This window comes from Microcaecilia unicolor, chromosome 2 (genome assembly GCF_901765095.1).
Source record: "Microcaecilia unicolor chromosome 2, aMicUni1.1, whole genome shotgun sequence".
NCBI lineage: Eukaryota > Metazoa > Chordata > Amphibia > Gymnophiona > Siphonopidae > Microcaecilia > Microcaecilia unicolor.
In genome coordinates, this window is record NC_044032.1 from 13,195,552 (window position 1) to 13,215,150 (window position 19,599).

At 43.9% G+C, this 19,599-nt stretch overlaps 1 protein-coding gene across 2 annotated transcripts in view; it reads left to right on the forward strand.

Annotated features, from left to right (window-relative positions):
• Positions 1-14,159, forward strand: part of CREB3 (cAMP responsive element binding protein 3) — a 61,220-nt gene extending 47,061 nt beyond the window's left edge. For both annotated transcript variants that reach the window (XM_030192772.1, XM_030192773.1), the window contains exons 5-10: positions 8,699-8,791; positions 8,884-8,990; positions 11,656-11,724; positions 11,857-11,941; positions 13,102-13,186; positions 13,574-14,159. In XM_030192772.1, coding sequence (XP_030048632.1) covers positions 8,699-8,791; positions 8,884-8,990; positions 11,656-11,724; positions 11,857-11,941; positions 13,102-13,186; positions 13,574-13,950 — 816 coding nt within the window. In that variant the 3' untranslated portion in view covers positions 13,951-14,159. The remainder of the gene's footprint in view (positions 1-8,698; positions 8,792-8,883; positions 8,991-11,655; positions 11,725-11,856; positions 11,942-13,101; positions 13,187-13,573) is intronic.
• The last annotated feature ends 5,440 nt before the right edge of the window (positions 14,160-19,599 follow it).

Here is a 19,599-nt window from a genome sequence, read left to right on the forward strand (position 1 = left end):
AGCACATAAATTGAAGAAACGGGCTCTAAACTCATATATACACACAATTCATGCAGACGAAGGGAAAGTATGCACTAAATTAGAAGACATCAAAGATGTCTTTCATAAATTCTACCAGGGATTATATCAGGCTGAGGATTTAGCAACACCACAAGAAACCCATCAATATCTGAACGAGACAAAGTTGTCCAAACTGACAGGAGGGGAAGCAGAGACATTATCCCATCCAATCACCCTAGAAGAAGTGCAGTGGGCCATACGGAATCTGCCGAATGGGAAGGCCCCGGGCCCAGATGGGTATACAAACAAATACTATAAAAAAATATAGTAATATGTTGGCCCCAGTATTGGTTCGAGTATTTAACGAAATGGACGCCCAACCAGAGTTACCATATTCATGGCGACTGGCAACTATAACACTATTATTGAAGCCTGGAAAGGATCCACAGAGGTGTGGGTCTTACAGACCAATTTCACTGTTAGGGTCAGACTATAAAATCTTTACAAAAATCCTAGCCCACCGATTACAACAAGTGATGTCAAAATTAGTCCACGCTGACCAAACTGGGTTCATAGAAGGGAGACAAACATTTGATAATGTACGGAGAGCGATACATCTCATTCATGAAGCAGGGGACACGAAACAACCAACGCTGCTATTATCACTAGATGCCGAAAAGGCGTTTGATCGTGTCCGATGGACATTTATGTTCTCAGTACTAGAACAGCTGGGTATATCGGGACGATTCATGTCATGGCTAGCATTACTATATGCGGATCCCATAGCTAAACTACGAATTAATGGCTCGGTCACTGAATTAATACACCTAGGGAGGGGTACTCGTCAGGGGTGTGCATTATCCCCATTACTATTTGCACTCACAATAGAACCGTTGGCGCAAAACATTAGACAACATATTGGTATACATGGTCTGACATTAGGGGCGGAAACTTACAAAATAATGTTGTTTGCAGATGACATTTTGCTTACATTAACCCGTGCTCAAGAGTCATTGACAGGGGTAATGATAAGTCTAGAAGAATATGGGCGGTTGTCGGGATTTCGGGTGAACATGGATAAATCAGAGATAATGGGGGTGGGCTTATCTGAAGAGACAAAACAGTCACTGAGACAAAAATATGCGTTCCACTGGGTTACCCGATCACTGCGATACTTGGGGATCAATCTAACAGCCAAAATAACAGATCTATTTGAGGCAAATTTTCCCCATAAAATTCATGAATTATTCCAGGAATTGGAGAGATGGGAAGGGCTGGAACTATCATGGCTGGGACGGATATCAGCAGTAAAAATGATAGTCTTACCAAAGATTTTATACTTATTCTTGGCACTGCCCCTACCGATCCCTAGGCAATTTTTTCGTCGCTTACATCGCAAAGTATTCGCTTACATATGGCAACATAAACCACCTAGAGTAAGGGCAGCTATCATGTTTCAACATAAAGACAGGGGGGGCATGGGAGTACCCAATTTCCTCCAATATTATCAAGCAGCCCAATTACGCGTGCTGGTGGCATGGGGTTCCAAAGTTTTAAAGCCATGGATACAAATAGAACAATACTGGATGGGAATGAAGAACTTAGATACAATACTATGGGTCACACAGAGGCAATTATTAACATATATAGGAGGGGCGCCACTGGCAATACGGTTTCCCTTACAAACTTGGAATACTCTAAGGCAAAAATTTTTCCCAGGAAGGAAACACTTTAGGCGTATGAAGATACAGACAGCAATGGGAAGTCCTATAGGGACAGCTGATAATGTGTTTAGGATTTGGAAACATAAGGGATTAGAGGCTTTGAACCAACTATGGGAAGAAGGGACTATGATTCCATTTGCAGAAATACAAGAAGAATATGATCTTCCAGGGTCACACTACTATCATTACACTAGAATCCACGATTATATAAACAGGAGGGCTAAAAAGGAATTGAATATGGAAGATACCGCCTTAGAGATAGCTATGGGAGGAAGTTATCAAAGAGGATGCATATCTCGGCTATATAAAGCATTGGGATCATATAATAATCCATTAACATATTACACCCAAAGGTGGGAGAAAGACCTAAAGATAAGCTATGATACCAACAAGTGGGATAAGGCACTGAGGAATATGCTAAGAGTTTCTATCTCTAGTTCACTGATAGAAAATGGATATAAAATGCTCTACCAATGGTATATGACTCCTCACAAAATAGCAAAAATGTATAAGAAAGGCAATGGATGGTGTTGGAGGGGGTGCGAGGAGAAGGGTGATATGATTCACATATGGTGGACATGCCCTAAGGCACAGAACTACTGGCGTGAACTAATCCAAACGCTAGAAAAAATCATAGGGAAACCATATGATTTTAAGGCAGAGACATGTCTACTACATTTTCAACCAGCAAACATCCCAATGGCAACATACCGGCTGGCCTCGATGTGGCTAGTCGCGGGAAAAATTACATTGGCATCGGCGTGGAAGCACCCCCCGATACCACCAGTGATAAAGGTGACACACAAGATGGACTATCTTTATCAGATGTCTAAAATGACAGCGATAAAGTCAGGACGGATTACGCAATTTTATAAACAATGGGACAAATATTCGACATGGAGACGGACAGCGGGTGTGGATTTGGATGCACCAAAAATAATAGTAACTCCTTGATATCGAACTGGACCCAAACAACAATATGTGGACATAATGGTCATTATCAATAACATATGCAGGGGGGGAGGGAAGGGGAGGGAGAATGGAACATGCAAGAAGGTGAAATATATGTTTAAAACGAATCGGAGAAAATTTTTCTTCACCCAACGTGTAATTAGACTCTGGAATTCGTTGCCGGAGAACGTGGTACGGGCGGTTAGCTTGACGGAGTTTAAAAAGGGGTTAGATAGATTCCTAAAGGACAAGTCCATAGACCGCTATTAAATGGACTTGGAAAAATTCCGCATTTTTAGGTATAACTTGTCTGGAATGTTTTTACGTTTGGGGAGCGTGCCAGGTGCCCTTGACCTGGATTGGCCACTGTCGGTGACAGGATGCTGGGCTAGATGGACCTTTGGTCTTTCCCAGTATGGCACTACTTATGTACTTATGTACTTATGTTGTTATTAGCACTTGTACTATATTTGTTGAAAACTTAATAAAAATACTTATAAAAAAAAAAAAAAAAAGCAACACGTTTGAAGCTGTAGTCTAGACAGACCAATATACATTGAGAAAATATCAAAGCATGGACAATTTTTTGCATATCATCCAAAGAGAAATAAGATCAAATCTGGCACAAAAAGTGTAACTGTAGGAACACAGGAGGTCAAATATTTGCTCTCATGATCACCTTTTAAAGTTGAGCCTAGCCAGTCTCCCAGACTATGAATCGATGATACCTACACTGACTACATAGTTTGTTACCTTTAGATTGTAAGCTCTCTTTAGCAGGGACTGTCCTTCCCACGTTTAAACTTGTACAGCGCTGCGTAACCCTGGCAGCACTATAGAAATGCTAAGTAGTAGTAGTAGTAGAAAGTTTAATAGTTTTACCTTCCAATGCTGGTTGGTACGTTAGGAAGCTCATTTTCAAAGCACATAGTTACTTATGTAACTTTGTAAGTCTATGTGCTTTGAAAATGAGCACCTAAATGTTTTCCCTCCCACTTGCCCCTAATAATGTCGTATTTTCCGCATCCAACTTGAGATTCTCTAAAAACATAAACTCATAAACTCAAATGAGCCATCCGTCTTAGAGGTTATAGGAAAAATTATCTGCACGTGATCTGCGTAAATATGAGAGACCCAACAATTGAACTTCCTTTCCTAGAGAGCTAAACTATTTATTAAACAAAATGGGAGAAGCAGAAAACCTTGAGACACTCCACATCCAGGTAACATTGTTAATTAAGTCTCCCCATTTTTAATAACTCTATAACCTATTCCCATTTTGGAACATGTATGGAGCTGATAATTAGGTCTTTATTTCGAGCAGTGTATTGCTTTGTTCTGATAATGTTTGTTTTTATGTTTTTATTGTGTATGTTTCTTTGTGATCCACCTAGTTGTAGGCGGAATAGACATTTTAAAATAAATAAAAACCTGTTATTTTTAGAAATGCAGAAAACCAAGCCCAGACTGATCCTGTAATTGCAATAGTCTAATTTACCTATCAACAAATTATGATCAACTAAGTCAAATGCTGATGAACGATCTAAGTGCATTAATGTAACTGAATGACCCTTATCAATTATTGCTCTCTGTTGTGATCCTAAGGATAGCAAACATGTTTCTGTACCATAATGCTTCCGAAACCAGATTGAATTAGGGTCCTTTCAGAGCTGTGCTCTATCCTGTTCCTATCCAGTTTTCAGGCATGAATTCAGTACTGGGTGGCTACTTTCTCAGGAAGTCTAATTGCCTCCTACTCCATAGAATTAGAAAAGGTGCAGAGAAGGACGACGAAAATGATAAAGGGAATGGGACGACTTCTTTATGAGGAAAGGCTAAAGTGGCTAGGGCTCTTCAGCTTGGAGAAAAGATGGCTAAGGGGAGATAGGATAGAGGTCTATAAAATAATGAGTGGAGTGGAACAGGTAGACGTGAAGCGTCTGCTTACGCTTTCCAAAAATACTAGGACTAGGGGGCATGCGATTAGGCTACAAAGTAGTAAATTTAAAACAAATTGGAGAAGTGTTTCTTCACTCAACATGTAATTAAACTCTGGAATTCGTTGCCAGAGAATGTGGTAAAGGCGGTTAGCTTAGCAGAGTTTAAAAAAGGTTTGGACGGCTTCGTAAAGAAAAAGTCCATAGACCATTATTAAATTCGATTTGGGAAAAATCCGCTATTTCTGGGATAAGCAGCATAAAATGTTTTGTACTTTTTTGGAATCTTGCCAGGTATTTGTGATCTGGATTGGCCACTGTTGGAAACAGGATGCTGGGCTTGATGGACCTTTGGTCTGTCCCAGTATGGCTGTACTTGTGTACTTATGCACTATCTCAACAGGGGCTGAGCCTAGAGTTGAGATCTGGAGCCTTCTCTGCTGTGTGCTAACCAGGGCTGCCAAATCATGAAAGCAGTCGTTAGAAGTGTGTCTTTAAAAGTTAGCATGACAACTTTAGTTCCAACCCCCCAACCCCCAGGTCACAAGCAAGCCATAAGCACAGCACAGCAAGTTTCTGTATTTCATACCTGTAATGGTAAAACCTAGTATAATAAAATGTGTTACGTAATGTCCGGCAGGACACCTTCCACTGTGCCCCCACCTAATCGCTGCATATAACTGAATGCCTTCTAATGTCATCAACTCACAGGGCCCCGACTCTTGTGACCCTGTGTGTTATTCCCACAAACATGTATTGTACCAAATTAACGAGCATCCTGTCCTCTACATACCGTTTATCATATATGCTTATGGCACTTGTTCCTCCCATGCCCCACCCTCTTTGGCAGTAGAGTTAACAGGTAACCGTACATCTGTAATCCATCACGAGTGTGAGTACCAGTGCCCCCTTACATGTGCCTGACATCCCAGCACACTGTAATCAGGAAATGTGGCATCAGCATAGTATGGCTCCAACTGAGGCTCTCTTAATGTTCCCATGGCCTCCCCCCACTCTACTTTGCCATAGCCCCTAGTTGCCAACTAGAAGTTTAACAAGAGGCTTCTCCCTTTTGCTGTGAGGGTTACCCACAGGGGCTCCCACTGCGCTCTAAACTTCTGGCCTGCTATACTGCCCAAATCAGCGACTCCACATTTGTCCACTCGCATCTGCTTTAACAATTGTGATCGCCACACCTGCAAAGGGGGCTCTTCAGGGAGTCTCCAGAATTGTAGGATAGCATTGATTCCAAAATATATCGCTACTCTTATAAATGCTTGGAATCCCGCTGGGGGATCCGCTGTATATTTAAAGATGTAAAATAAAAACAGGGGGTCCCAAATTAAAGTACAATTCCACATTTGATCTACTGCCTCCACCACTCTCCGCCAGAAGTACTTAATACTTTTAAGGAAAACATCCAGGAAAACAGGTACCAAAGAAAATTACAAAAATAATATGCAATAGTGCTCAGAAATAGTCAGTGCCCCGTAATGATTTTAAAACCACCTCCAGGCACCGTTATCTCAATCATTGCGCAGGAACAAAACCTGGTAGAGTTAACTCCTGATAGAGTTGTGTGACGGAGTTTTTCAGACCCGCTACTACTCCTTAAAGAAGCCCGGTGAGCGATGAAACTCGCATCCTAGTTGGGGTGTTGTTCAACATATCCAAAGGTCACCCTTACATCTCATAAATTTCTCTCTGTACTACCAGATAGGTGATATTTGATGGACAATACTACCTGATTTTTCTTTGGATATAAGTTTTTAATTTATAAAGGCTTTAGTGGTTCTTTTCCTCCTGTGGAATAATTAAGATGCCTTGATGTGGTTTTAAAATCACTATGGGGCACTGACTATTTCTGAGCACCGTCATATATCTTTTCTTTTTTTTTTTAATTTGTAAATTTTTATTGAAAAACACTTCAACAACAACCAGGAGCACAAGTCTCCCCGAGCATTACCGACACACCAATGCCCAGAAAATCTGAAAGTTATCATGCAAACATTTGTCCCCAAAAGCCCCCCCCACCAACCACTCCCCTCGTCACATATCTTTTATGTAATTTTCTTTGGTATCTGTTTTCCTGGTTAGTTCCAACTTGCAAGTACTGTACTGTGATTCACCCCTTTCTACTGAGAAACAGTGCAGCCTCACGAGTGCCCTACCCCGATTCACTCTGTTCTGTACCAAGAAACAGTGCAGCCTCACGAGTGCCCTACCCCGATTCACTCTGTTCTGTACCAAGAAACAGTGCAGCCTCACGAGTGCCCTACCCCGATTCACTCTGTTCTGTACCAAGAAACAGTGCAGCCTCACGAGTGCCCTACCCCGATTCACTCTGTTCTGTACCAAGAAACAGTGCAGCCTCACGAGTGCCCTACCCCGATTCACTCTGTTCTGTACCAAGAAACAGTGCAGCCTCACGAGTGCCCTACCCCGATTCACTCTGTTCTGTACCAAGAAACAGTGCAGCCTCACGAGTGCCCTACCCCGATTCACTCTGTTCTGTACCAAGAAACAGTGCAGCCTCACGAGTGCCCTACCCCGATTCACTCTGCTCTGTACCAAGAAACAGTGCAGCCTCACGAGTGCCCTACCCCGATTCACTCTGCTCTGTACCAAGAAACAGTGCAGCCTCACGAGTGCCCTACCCCGATTCACTCTGCTCTGTACCAAGAAACAGTGCAGCCTCACGAGTGCCCTACCCCGATTCACTCTGCTCTGTACCAAGAAACAGTGCAGCCTCACGAGTGCCCTACCCCGATTCACTCTGCTCTGTACCAAGAAACAGTGCAGCCTCACGAGTGCCCTACCCCGATTCACTCTGCTCTGTACCAAGAAACAGTGCAGCCTCACGAGTGCCCTACCCCGATTCACTCTGCTCTGTACCAAGAAACAGTGCAGCCTCACGAGTGCCCTACCCCGATTCACTCTGCTCTGTACCAAGAAACAGTGCAGCCTCACGAGTGCCCTACCCCGATTCACTCTGCTCTGTACCAAGAAACAGTGCAGCCTCACGAGTGCCCTACCCCGATTCACTCTGCTCTGTACCAAGAAACAGTGCAGCCTCACGAGTGCCCTACCCCGATTCACTCTGCTCTGTACCAAGAAACAGTGCAGCCTCACGAGTGCCCTACCCCGATTCACTCTGCTCTGTACCAAGAAACAGTGCAGCCTCAAGAGTGCCCTTCCCCGATTCACCCTGTTCTGTACCAAGAAACAGTGCAGCCTCACGAGTGCCCTTCCCCGATTCACCCTGTTCTGTACCAAGAAACAGTGCAGCCTCACGAGTGCCCTACCCCGATTCACTCTGTTCTGTACCAAGAAACAGTGCAGCCTCACGAGTGCCCTACCCCGATTCACTCTGTTCTGTACCAAGAAACAGTGCAGCCTCACGAGTGCCCTACCCCGATTCACTCTGTTCTGTACCAAGAAACAGTGCAGCCTCACGAGTGCCCTACCCCGATTCACTCTGCTCTGTACCAAGAAACAGTGCAGCCTCACGAGTGCCCTACCCCGATTCACTCTGCTCTGTACCAAGAAACAGTGCAGCCTCACGAGTGCCCTACCCCGATTCACTCTGCTCTGTACCAAGAAACAGTGCAGCCTCACGAGTGCCCTACCCCGATTCACTCTGCTCTGTACCAAGAAACAGTGCAGCCTCACGAGTGCCCTACCCCGATTTTCTCTGTTCTGTACCAAGAAACAGTGCAGCCTCACAGAAGGGGATCTGTGTTGCTGTTGCTATTTGACTTTTTACCATTGTCTGTTTTACTGATAGTTGGCAACCCTGAAGTGCTCTATTTATTTTTACATTTATTAATTATCTGGAGCTTACTGCTGCTGTTTCACGCTTGGTCTGTTCATTCTGAATGTCTTATACAGAGTTGACCATTGCACACTGGTGCTGACATGCCCCCCTCCCTCCCCCCGCACATGTAATACTGATCAGCGGAAGTTTAATGATGGCCTCAGATGTGCTGGTGGGGGGGGGAAGGGTGGGTTCTTCTGTGTCTTTCCCTATCTTACTCCTATTACTCTGTTGTTTCTCTCTCTTTCTGACACAAATGTTTTCTTCAGTATGAATTTCAGGAGTTGAGTTTGTCTGAAGAGGAGAAACGGCTTTTAGCTAAGGAAGGTGTGGTTTTGCCCAGTGTTCTTCCTCTGACAAAGGTGAGAGAGAAAGAAATGGTGACTTGCCTCTCCCCATCTGCTTAGATTTGTTTAAGTCTTAAGTACAGTAATGACAAGATTTTCTTTTACAGTCGGAAGAGCGTGTCCTGAAGCGAATCCGTAGAAAGATCCGGAACAAAAAGTCTGCCCAGGACAGTCGCCGCAAGAAAAAAGATTATGTGGATGGATTGGAAAACAGGTACTGCAAGCAGAGAATTTGGTAATCACTGAGGTCAAACAAAGACATTTTTCACTGCTCCTTGGTGGAAGCCTGCAATTTTCATTTCTCCCTCAGGATTATACATCCTTCTGAAAGGCAGAAAAATTCCTCCTACCCTGTTCCTTCCCCTGGGGGCTACACAGCATCCCTTCTTTATGGAAGAAACAGGAAATTCCACCCAACCTCACCAGGGTCACATAGGTCTTTATCATGTCACTGAAAACCTCCCCCTTCCTAATCCTAAGTGATTTAGAAGCCACTAGTAGAGGCCGACCAAAACCAAATCTGCGGCTCAGATTCCCTGCTTGGTATTGGCTGCAGCTGACGCAAAAACTGAAACGGTTGTGTTAGTTTCCCCATCCCCAGCCGAAGGAGGATCCTCTCCCTCCAGGCTGCCATAGGTAGGTCCGCAATCATTCCATTTCCTTGATTTAAAATGTTCCTTCCTAAATAAATTAGTATTGACCACCTCTATTTGATAAAGCATGCAACAACTGCAATCAATTACATTGTAATGCCAATTTCTGGTCACTGCTTGTATGAGAAAATAACAGGTATTGGCCATTCTATGGCCCTATACACAAGGAAGTGGGAACGAAGGAAGGCTAGATGAACCCCAGGATCAATAAATTAAAAAACATTATTGCTCTGGTGTGTATCAAAACACTACAGAGTTAACATAAGACGTGTTTCGGCATGTAACGTGTCTTAATTCTGTAGTGTTTTGATACACACCAGAGCAATACATTTTTTAACTTTATTGATCCTGGGGTTCGTCTAGCCTTCCTTCGTTCCCACTTCCTAGTGGAACTTTGCTGTTCGGTTACCTTTTCCATTCTGTAGCCCTACACACCTTTTAAACTCTGCTATTAATAAAAAAAGCCATCCCCATTGTTTAACTATTTCTATCATGAAAACATTATCTTAATACAATCTATAATCTAAACAGCCTAACTCAGATTTCCTGGAAAGGAACCACAGGTTATACTCCTGTCAATAAAATCAGATAATATGCTAAATAAAAAGCATTTAAAACAAAGTTGCGCTCGAATAGGCATGACTTAACCCTTTGGCATTCCTGTTCGGTGCAACACCAGATGATGACATCAGCACCATGACATCTGACCCCTCTCACTGCTTTTCAGTATAGAGAAGCAATGGATGTTATTGCAATAAGAAACTCAGCCGTAATCAACTTGCCAACTTGCTGGAGCATCAGAGAAAAGCAGTGTAGGAAATTGCAGGGAACGAACACACGTAGGTTTGTGTTTCGAGGGAAAAGAGTCTCGGATCTCTGCAGGTACTTTTTTTTTGTTTTTTGACTCCTTGGATAATTTGAAATGGAAAGTTATGCACATACTTTTCTCTGTTAATAACTGGTTCAAAACCATGGATGACGGATTGCAGAGTTGGACATGTTCTGTTTCATGTATGTAAATGACATTGGGTGTTTTATATAGCAATTTGTATTTTGAATACAATAGATTTTTGCAATAAGAGAAAAACAGTCAAATATTTTTTTCTGTTTTATCATTAATAATGTATACATTTTAAATGTAAAGACAGCTAATAATTGCTTTGTTGCTCATACTAAATTATTTTATTAGGATTTATTTACCACCTGTTTGAAGGAATTCACTCAAGGTGGAGTACAGTAAGAATAAATCAAAAATAAGCAACAGACAATTCCAGCAGCAAAAATATTTAAAAAACAATACAAAGTATGGCATAGTATACTACTTACTATGTCAACACAATACGTAACAGAACATTTTAATTGACAGCGTAGGGTATAAGCAAAGATGGAACACAGATAGGTAAGAGAGTAGGAGGAGTTAGAAAATAAAATTGCACATGAGGTCCGAGAGGTGATTAAATATTATCTCAGCTAGGGTAGAAGTGGATAAACATGTCCTGCTGCCATATGTGCAGCCCGAGTCAATCGTTGTGTGTGAGTGAGACTAACAAGTTAGTTACTTCCTCCATTAAAGGCTTGGTTGAAGAGCCAAGCTTTCACCTACTTCCTGAAGTAGAGATAGTCTTGTGTTAAGTGGAGCCTTTCAGGCAATGCATTCCAGAGTGTGGGGGCTACTCCGGAGAAGGCTCGCTTGCGGGTATCTCATCGTGTAATGTCTTTTGAAGAGGGTGTAGTTAGTGAAAGTCCTTGGCAGGACATTAGTGTCCTTGGCGGTGTGTGGAGGATCATCCTATTCTTCAGATACTTGGGGCCATTTCAGACATAGAGTTTTAAATTTAGCCATGTATTGTACTGGTAGCCAATGAAGTTTTTGCAAAAATGGTGTGATGTGGTGACGTCGCTTGCAACCTTCTTTTAGTATTGCTTCAGAATTCTGAATCAATTGGAGCTGGCGCAGACCTTTTGTAGTTAGACCAATATAGAGTGCATTACAGTAATCCAGTCTTAATGTTATCATGATGTGCGCAACTGGGATAAGATTTACAAACATTAGGCAGTGGAAATGCTACAATGTCTGTAATCTTTCAGAGCTAACCAGTGCTATTGAGTTAGGCCTTGGAGATGGACCAATTACGTATTCCTGGCTAATTCTTGGGCATCTTTTCTCTCTCTCCCTCTCTTCTCTGGTCATTCCCTCCCTGCTGGGTTTCTGCTTTGTTGGTGAAGAGTTGCTGCCTGTACAGTTCAGAATCAGGAACTCCAGAAGAAGGTTCACCTTCTGCAGAAACAGAACGTGTGAGTAACCCCAGACTTCCCTCTCCGTTCACATGCTGCCGAGCTGTCCGATCTGTTATGAGGGTGCAGGTTATACCTTTCTGTACAAAAGGGAGGAAGTTGACATATGCTGTCTGTTCTGCTCCTCCGTAGATCTCTACTTCAGCAACTACGCAACCTTCAGGCTCTGGTGAAACAAACCACCAACAAAACAACCACCTCCAGCACCTGTGTGATGGTGAGTATTCTGCACCCCCACCACCCACACATTCTTGTCCAGCAGCTCTAATCGTAAGTGCACACCACATCCAGAAACATTGCATAGGCGTTGGAACAGGGGGGAGCCAAAGGTGCAAAAGTACATGTGATAGCGTGTGACAGAATGGGATAGTGGTAGCAGACACTAGGACAGGAGCTTGCACGACTGGGCCCATCGCGGAATCTGGTCTTACCCTTTGTGGTAGAACCCTGTGATGCGTCCTGTCCCCAGAGGAAGTGTACTTCCCTCTGCAGCTCCATGTGACCCTGGGCAAGTCACTTAGCCCTCCATTGCCCCAGGTGAGCTCATTAGGGACAGTACAAACTATCTGTCCTAGAAATTGTAAAACCACATAGTCGGTATATCAAGTGCTGAAAATGAAGGCACATTTCAGGGTTGTACTGCTCAGGGCCAGAAGATGTTCCGCGTGTTCCTATTTTAGACTGATGTCATGCTACCTCCTACCACCATCCTACACTTCATCTTCAAGGTAAAGAGCAGGAGGTGCTGGCTCGCGAGAGGGGAGATGCTGGATGTGGGACTGTGAAGACAGAGAGACGATACTGGATGTAACTGAGTGAGAGGGAAGAGAAAGGAAAGGGATGTTGAATCTAGGGGTGAGAGGAGATGCTGGGCATGGGAGGAGGGAGGAAATTGGCATCCGTGGAGAATGGGGATGGGAATAAAAATGTGTGGTTGCTAGGGGGGATGACATTTATTTGGTGATGGTCTATTTGTTCTCTGTGTGATTGTAAAATCGGTGGTATCTTGGGTGTTGGGTTGGTGTGGAGCTTGTCCACCCCCCCCCCCCCTTTCATAAAAAGGTGTTCTGCCCCTGCATTGTGTGCTCTCTAGCAGGGTCATAGTGAGCTAAGTGTGTACGGTTCGGCTGCACAGAGTGCGAGGGAGGCGAGAGCACCAAAATTGCACTCCATCCATTTCCTCCCCTGTATGTTGCGTGTGTGGATCCTGCCAGGCTCTGCATTTCTGGTTTGGGATGCTCTTTGGGATAGAAAGCTCCTTCTCTAGCCAGCTACCCTGATCTGGGGCAGTGAGTCTCCCCCCCCCCCCCCCCCCCATTCAGTCACTTATGTTTCTGTTTCCAAGGGTGAGTAACAGGTTTATTCCTCTCTTTCCAGGTCATCTTGCTCTCCTTCTGCCTGATTCTCTTCCCCAGCTTTTACCCATTTGGCTCCAGAGGTCAACAGCAGGAGCTTCGAGGAGGTAATGCAAAGATGATGGTGGAGCTGGGGACCCTGTAGAGGTTGTGTTGTGGTTGTAGGGTGTGAATTGGAGTTCCCTTTGCCTTCCTTTGTGTGTGCCTGACTTTGTGTGAATCAGAGATGGCTCTGCCTGGATCTTTGTGGATTTCTCTCTCTCTTGCAGGTGGATCGGGTAGTTCTGCATGAGTCTAGGTTCCTGTTGGGAAGGGGTGGAAGTGTCATTGTTTAGATGCTGGGATTGGGAGGTATCGTTGGTATTGGGAGAGCCTTGTAATGCAGGACTAGAAAGTTTATGCCGATCAAAGCTTTGCTGTGGCAGCAGACCAGGGCCCATACTTAGAGCTGCTGTTGTGGGTTGGTCCTTTATTTGCTGTTTCCTGTCTTCCAGTTCTCTCTCGCCAGATTCGACAGTTCTCAAATGATGCCTCTCTTCAAGACAAACCCCTTGGCTTTGTGGATGATGCAGATATGCAGCCAGAACAGGAACTGGAGCAGTTTGCTGTGGAATTGTCACAGATGATGCTGATGAACCAGACCCCAGAGGCAAAGAGTTTGTCAAAGGCAGAGTCTGGCTCCTCCCTTAACAGTAACTCATCTGCAGATACGCCTGCCCCTGGAACAGCAGAGCTGGGGCCTGTGCCTGCTGGGCCGGAGAGTGGTGTGTTGGACATGCATGTCACAGCAGCAGTGACTGCTAGGAAACAGGACTGGCCACAGCAAACAACCAGTGTCATTATTCAGCCACGCCACTCTGATGAGATGTGACATCATCAGTTCAGTGGACTGTCTGTAAATATATTCTCCCTCCCTTAATGCAAGTGTGACATAAGGCCAGAGGTCTGGAGGAGGTGTATGGAACAAACCTTGTACAGCAGCTGTGCTTCTGTGAACTGACCCCATATAGCATCTGTGAACATGGGGTTTCTGAAACTTGCACTGCCTTAGCAGTGTGATGCCCATCTCTGGGAAGGGGGGAAAAAACCCCCAAAACAAGGCTCAGGTGTAAAGACTTTTGCAGCTTGAAAGCAACTCATGCAGGCCCAGCATTATCATGTATCCCTGGGCCATTCTCACGTTATCTCTGCATTTTGTCCCTGTTAAAACAGTTGGTGTCTATAGTCAGTCACACTCGGATGGCGGTGAACCCCCCCTCCCACCACCACCACCATCATGTGCTCCTCAGAGGTTTGGAAAAGTGCAACCACCAATTAATTTCTTCTTGATGACTAATGGAAACCTAATGGATCTTCGCTCAGTACTTTCTGCCGTGATTCTTCTCTGTGCCTCTAATCTCTCATCTCCACCTTGAGATAACCTCAGTAGCATGTCATCGCCCACCTACTCCCACCGTCTGCCTCTTTTTAGATGGTATCCATTCATAGAGAACTTGAGAAATAGCACAGCTCTCTCGCTCACCGGATGTAAGAGGACAGAGCATCTGATCATAGTGTGCCCCACTTAGGTGGGCTTGGGGGTCTGTGCTAAACGCAGTGCTGGCACTGTCCTGGGCCTGAGGCACTCAAGGCTTCTCAGAGGTTTCTCTTCTCCTTCAATGAGACGTGGAGAATGATGTTCCATACAGGAGTACGTGTGCTTCATGGAGTCAATGAATGTATTCTACATTGTAATTGTTTAATAAATGCACTGAGGTCTGTCCTCCTTGGTTGCAATAATTGTCGTGTCTGTCCAAAACAGAAGTTGGGTCCTTTCCAGCGCTCGTATATCTGCTGATTTTATGTAAAAAGGAAAAAGAATATTTTTAATTAAAATTGAAATGTAATGGCAGCTCTGTAGTGGTGCATTTCATTTTGTATTTAAGTTAAATGCAGTCCTAGCTGTTGGCTTTTTTTTTCTCTGCATTCAGTTCTGGTCACCGTATGTCAAAAAAAAAAAAGATGTAGCAGAATTAGAAAAGGTTCAAAGGAGCGAACAAAATGATAAAGGGGATGGAACTGCTTTCATGAGGAAAGGCTGAAGGGGTTAGAGCTCTTTAGATGGCTGAAAAGGGGGGGGGGGGATATGATCGAGGTAAACAAAATCCTGAGTGGTGCAGAATGAGTAAAGTCAATCGATTTTTTTTTTTTTTTTTTTTTTACTCATTCAGAAAGTACAAAGACCAGGGCACACTCAAGGAAGTTACACAGAAATACTTTTAAAACAAATGGGAGAAAGTATTTTTTCACTCAAGGAATAGTTAAGCTCTGGAACACTTTGCCAGAGGATGAAGTAACAGTAACATATCTCCCCTCACTGTTTTTTCTCCAAGCTGAAGAGCCCTAGCTGCTTTAGCCTTTCCTCAAAGAGAAGTCGTCCCATCCCTTCTCTATACCTTTCTAATTCCAAAATCTCTTTTTTGAGACCAGCGTTATACACATATTAGAGGTGCAGTTGCATCATGGAGCGACACAAAGGCATCAGTCGCAGTTTTGTTTTCCATTCCTTTCCTAATAATTCCTAACATTCTGTTTGCTTCCTTAGCCGCTGCTGCACACTGAGCAGAGGGTTTAAATGTATTATCAACGATGACGCCTAGATCCTTTTACTGGGCTGTGACTCCTAATTTGAAACCTTGCATCACGTAGCTATGGTTTGGATTCCTCTCTCCCACCTGCATCACTTTGCACATCTGCCATTTGGATGCCCAGTTGTCATGTCTGTGGCTGTGACCACCCTTAGCCTTACCTTCTTTCTGGGGGTCAGCAGCTCTGCTGGCTTCTGTCTGTCTTTGTGTTAGTCTTGTCTCTGGCTCTGTGTGCTGTTTGCTTCACTAGACCTCACCTGTGTGTGCAATGCCTCTCGGGGGGAGCCAGCATCTAAGATGGCTGCCACCAGCTCTATGCCAGCTTCCAAGATGGCTCCTGCTTGTCTTTCCTGTGGGCTCACTTCCTATGTGTGTCAAGCCTCTCTTTGGGGTCAAGATACTTCCTGCTTCTGTCCTGCTGCTGGTGACCTCATCAGTGAGAGCCTTCATAAGTAAGTGCTGTGCTGGCATTCTGAGCCTTTGCATTGCCAATGCCTCCGCAGTGCCTTAGGTCCCGAGGTTAGTGTGCTGTTTGCACAGTTAGCTTTCCTTGTCTTTTCTTGTGGGCTTCCAGCTCTTCTGCTTTGCGAGTTACTATCACCTGTGGGCCTTGCCTTCTGGCCCTTCTGTGTTTATTGCTCTGTGGGCCTTCTGGCCCTTCTGTGTTTATTGCTCTGTGGGCTTTCAGCCCTTCTGTGTTTATTGCTCTGTGGGCCTTCTGGCCCTTCTGTGTTTATTGCTCTGTGGGCTTTCAGCCCTTCTGTGTTTATTGCTCTGTGGGCTTTCAGCCCTTCTGTGTCTATTGCTCTGTGGGCTTCCAGCCCTTCTGTGCCCATTGCTCTGAGGGCCTCCAGTCTATCTGCGTATATCCCTTTTACCTGTGGGCTTCCAGGCCTTCTGGGTGTATTACTGCGGCCTGGGGGTTTCCAGCCTTTCTGTGGGCTTCTAGCCTTTCTGGGTGTATCTCTCTGACCTGCAGGCTTTCAGCCTTTCTGTGTTTATTATTCTCTGTGGGCTTCTAGCCTTTCTGTTATCCCTGTGCAGTGGTGCTGCTCCCTGTCTGTGGTTGGTCAGCGGCTGATGCTGCAGCCATTTCTCTCCTTTCTATCTGTTAGCTACTGAAGCTCCAGTCTAACCCTTCCTCTGGCAAGCGTAGCTGTCATTCCCATTCCCTTGAGCTTAGCTTGTATGTAGCTCCTGTGTCCTCTTCCCTGCCTGTCTGCCTTGCTTTAGCCTAGGTACCTGGGAGCACCGCTGGATCCTGACTCCGGTTGTTCCTGTTGCTGGTTCCAGTTCTGGGTTTTCTGTAAGCCCTACCGGCTGCTCGAACCTGAGGGCTCAACCCTCGGGGAAAGGCAGCTAAGCGTAGGTGAAGCCTACTCCAGTGTGTTCCGGTGCATTCCAGTCCCGAGTGTTCCAGTGCAGGACTCCAGTCCGGGGTTCCAGTCCAGCCTTGTCTCTTCTCTGCTCCGAAGGTGATCTTGCCTGCCACTGCCGCTCCTCGGCCATGGTCCAAGGACTCACGTACCCAGGGTTCCCGGGGATGAAGCCTGACAGAATGCCAAGGCCCTCGAGAACGCAACACCAGTCTCATAAGGTCCTCTTGCAATGTTTCACAATTCTCTTGTAGTTTAACTACTTTAAATTTGCTGATGACACAAAGTTATTCAGTTACCTCACTAGTTGTTCCCATCTCTAGATCATTTATAAATAGGTTAAAAAGCAACGGTCCCAGCACAGACCCCTGGGGGAACCCCAATATCTACCCTTCTCCATTGAGAATACTGACCATTTAACTCTACTCTCGGTTTTCTATCTTTTAACCAGTTTTTAATCCACAATAGGGCATTGCTCCTATCCCATGATTCTCCAATTTCCTCTGGAGTCTTTCATGAGGTACTTTGTCAAATAAGATCATGAGAAGTATTTACCAATACCGAATTGGCGTCTGGTTATGTTATTGTAAATAAGTAAAATATTTAAATAAAGCAAGGCTCAATTGTCCAGGGTGAGATTACATATTATCAAGCAGCCCCTATTGGACATCTCATCACAGGCTTTCCGCCAAATCTAGAAAAAACAGCAATGACAGAACTCTATAACCCCCTACCCTCCACCCCAGAGAAAACCACTGCTGCAACAAACAAAAAAAAAGGTCTGGAGGCACTCTGTTTGCAAAAATTACAAATTCAACATAACCTGGTTCCAAAGAAGATCCAAAAATAACTGAAGAAAACCTCGAAAGACCAGTTTCAAAACAGCAATGTACTTTAAATGTGGAAGAAAGCCAGCCACTTATCTGTGCTATAGAGTCCCCAAGATTGGATTATTCGTACATCCTGCAACATCCAACAACTCAATTTTCACTGGTATGTATTCCAATTTTTGGCCACTCCCATACAATCCTGAAAATGAAACTCCAGAAATATCAACATTTTAATTTTTCCTCCTCAACAAGAGATGGCCCTGCTTCAGGAGGGTAAATGGAGTGTGAAATTCTTCAAAATGGAGTCAGAATTTAAAAGAACGCCACCGACATGACTCACCAGTCAAAAAACAGAACCTCAAAACCTGCTTCAATTGGTAGTACAAAACACTAATAAAATGCTTCCCATTCCATTGGACCATTTAAACCTTCAGGGTGTACTATATGCAATTTGTAAATCCACCGTTGTTCTCGCTGGTGAAGATATCAAGATATGTTTCCCCTTCTTTTAATAAATAATTGATACATGTCAAGTCCTCAAAACGATGTTGTTTGCAGTGGTGAACTAAAGGAGCTGCAAATTTTTTTGTTTAGAAATACAATGCTTATGTTCAATCATCTGCGTTTTCCGTTGGCGTTTAGTTTCTCCAATATATTCCAATCCACACGGACAAGTTATTTTATAGATTGCACATTTAGAAGAACAATTAGTGGAACATTGCAATTGAAACCAGCATTGATTCACCAGACTCCAAAATTGAGTGGCCTACAGTACATACCGAGCAGGCTCTGCACTTCTGTTGTCCTATATAAGTTCTTCTAGATACAGAACAAACATCAGATTTATATAGTTGATCTGCTAAATTGGTGTTTCGTGAATAGGCCACCAAGCTTTGGGATTGTCTGAAGATTTCATGCACTGACAACGTAGACCAACACTTTTTAATGACCTTAGTTAATTTATTAGAAAAATTAGTGTACTTTAGCACACACAGGATTTTATTATTCTCTTCCTGTCGATATTGAGGGCCTAACCACCACTCCCAATTATTACACAAAGCTCTCTTATAAGCTCGCTTCACTGTAGTCCTAGGGAAACCTCTTTCCATAAATTTTTCTTGTACAATCTTTGATTGTTGCTTATATGCTGTACCTTCATCACAAACATGGCGATATCGAAGGAACTGTGAAAAAGGAAGACTTTTTTTTTTTTTTTTACATGATAGGGGTGCATACTCTCAAAACGCAACAGAGAATTACGATCTGTAGGTTTAGAATAAATGCTTATGTGAGTTTCCCTGATGAATGAACATTTTTACATTTAAAAGGTGATAGTATGGGGATGACATAGATTCTGGAACTTAGTAGTAGAATGGATATGATTCAAATTATCTACAAATTTCTCCAACTCTGCTTCTGTACCATTCCAAATTAAAAATAAAAATCAGTGAATCTCCATCAACATACTACTTATTGAAATTCTGTCAGATTATAGGTTAATTCCTGTTCCAACTGACCCATAAGTAGGTTAGCTACTGAAGGGGCAAAGATGCATTCCATCGCTATGCCCAAGAGTTGCAAATATATTTTATCATGAAATCCAAAATGATTGTTTTTTAAAGCTACTTCCATTAAGGCCATCAAAAATTCAGTTGGAACTGGCCATGGGCGAGAACGAGAGTTTTGA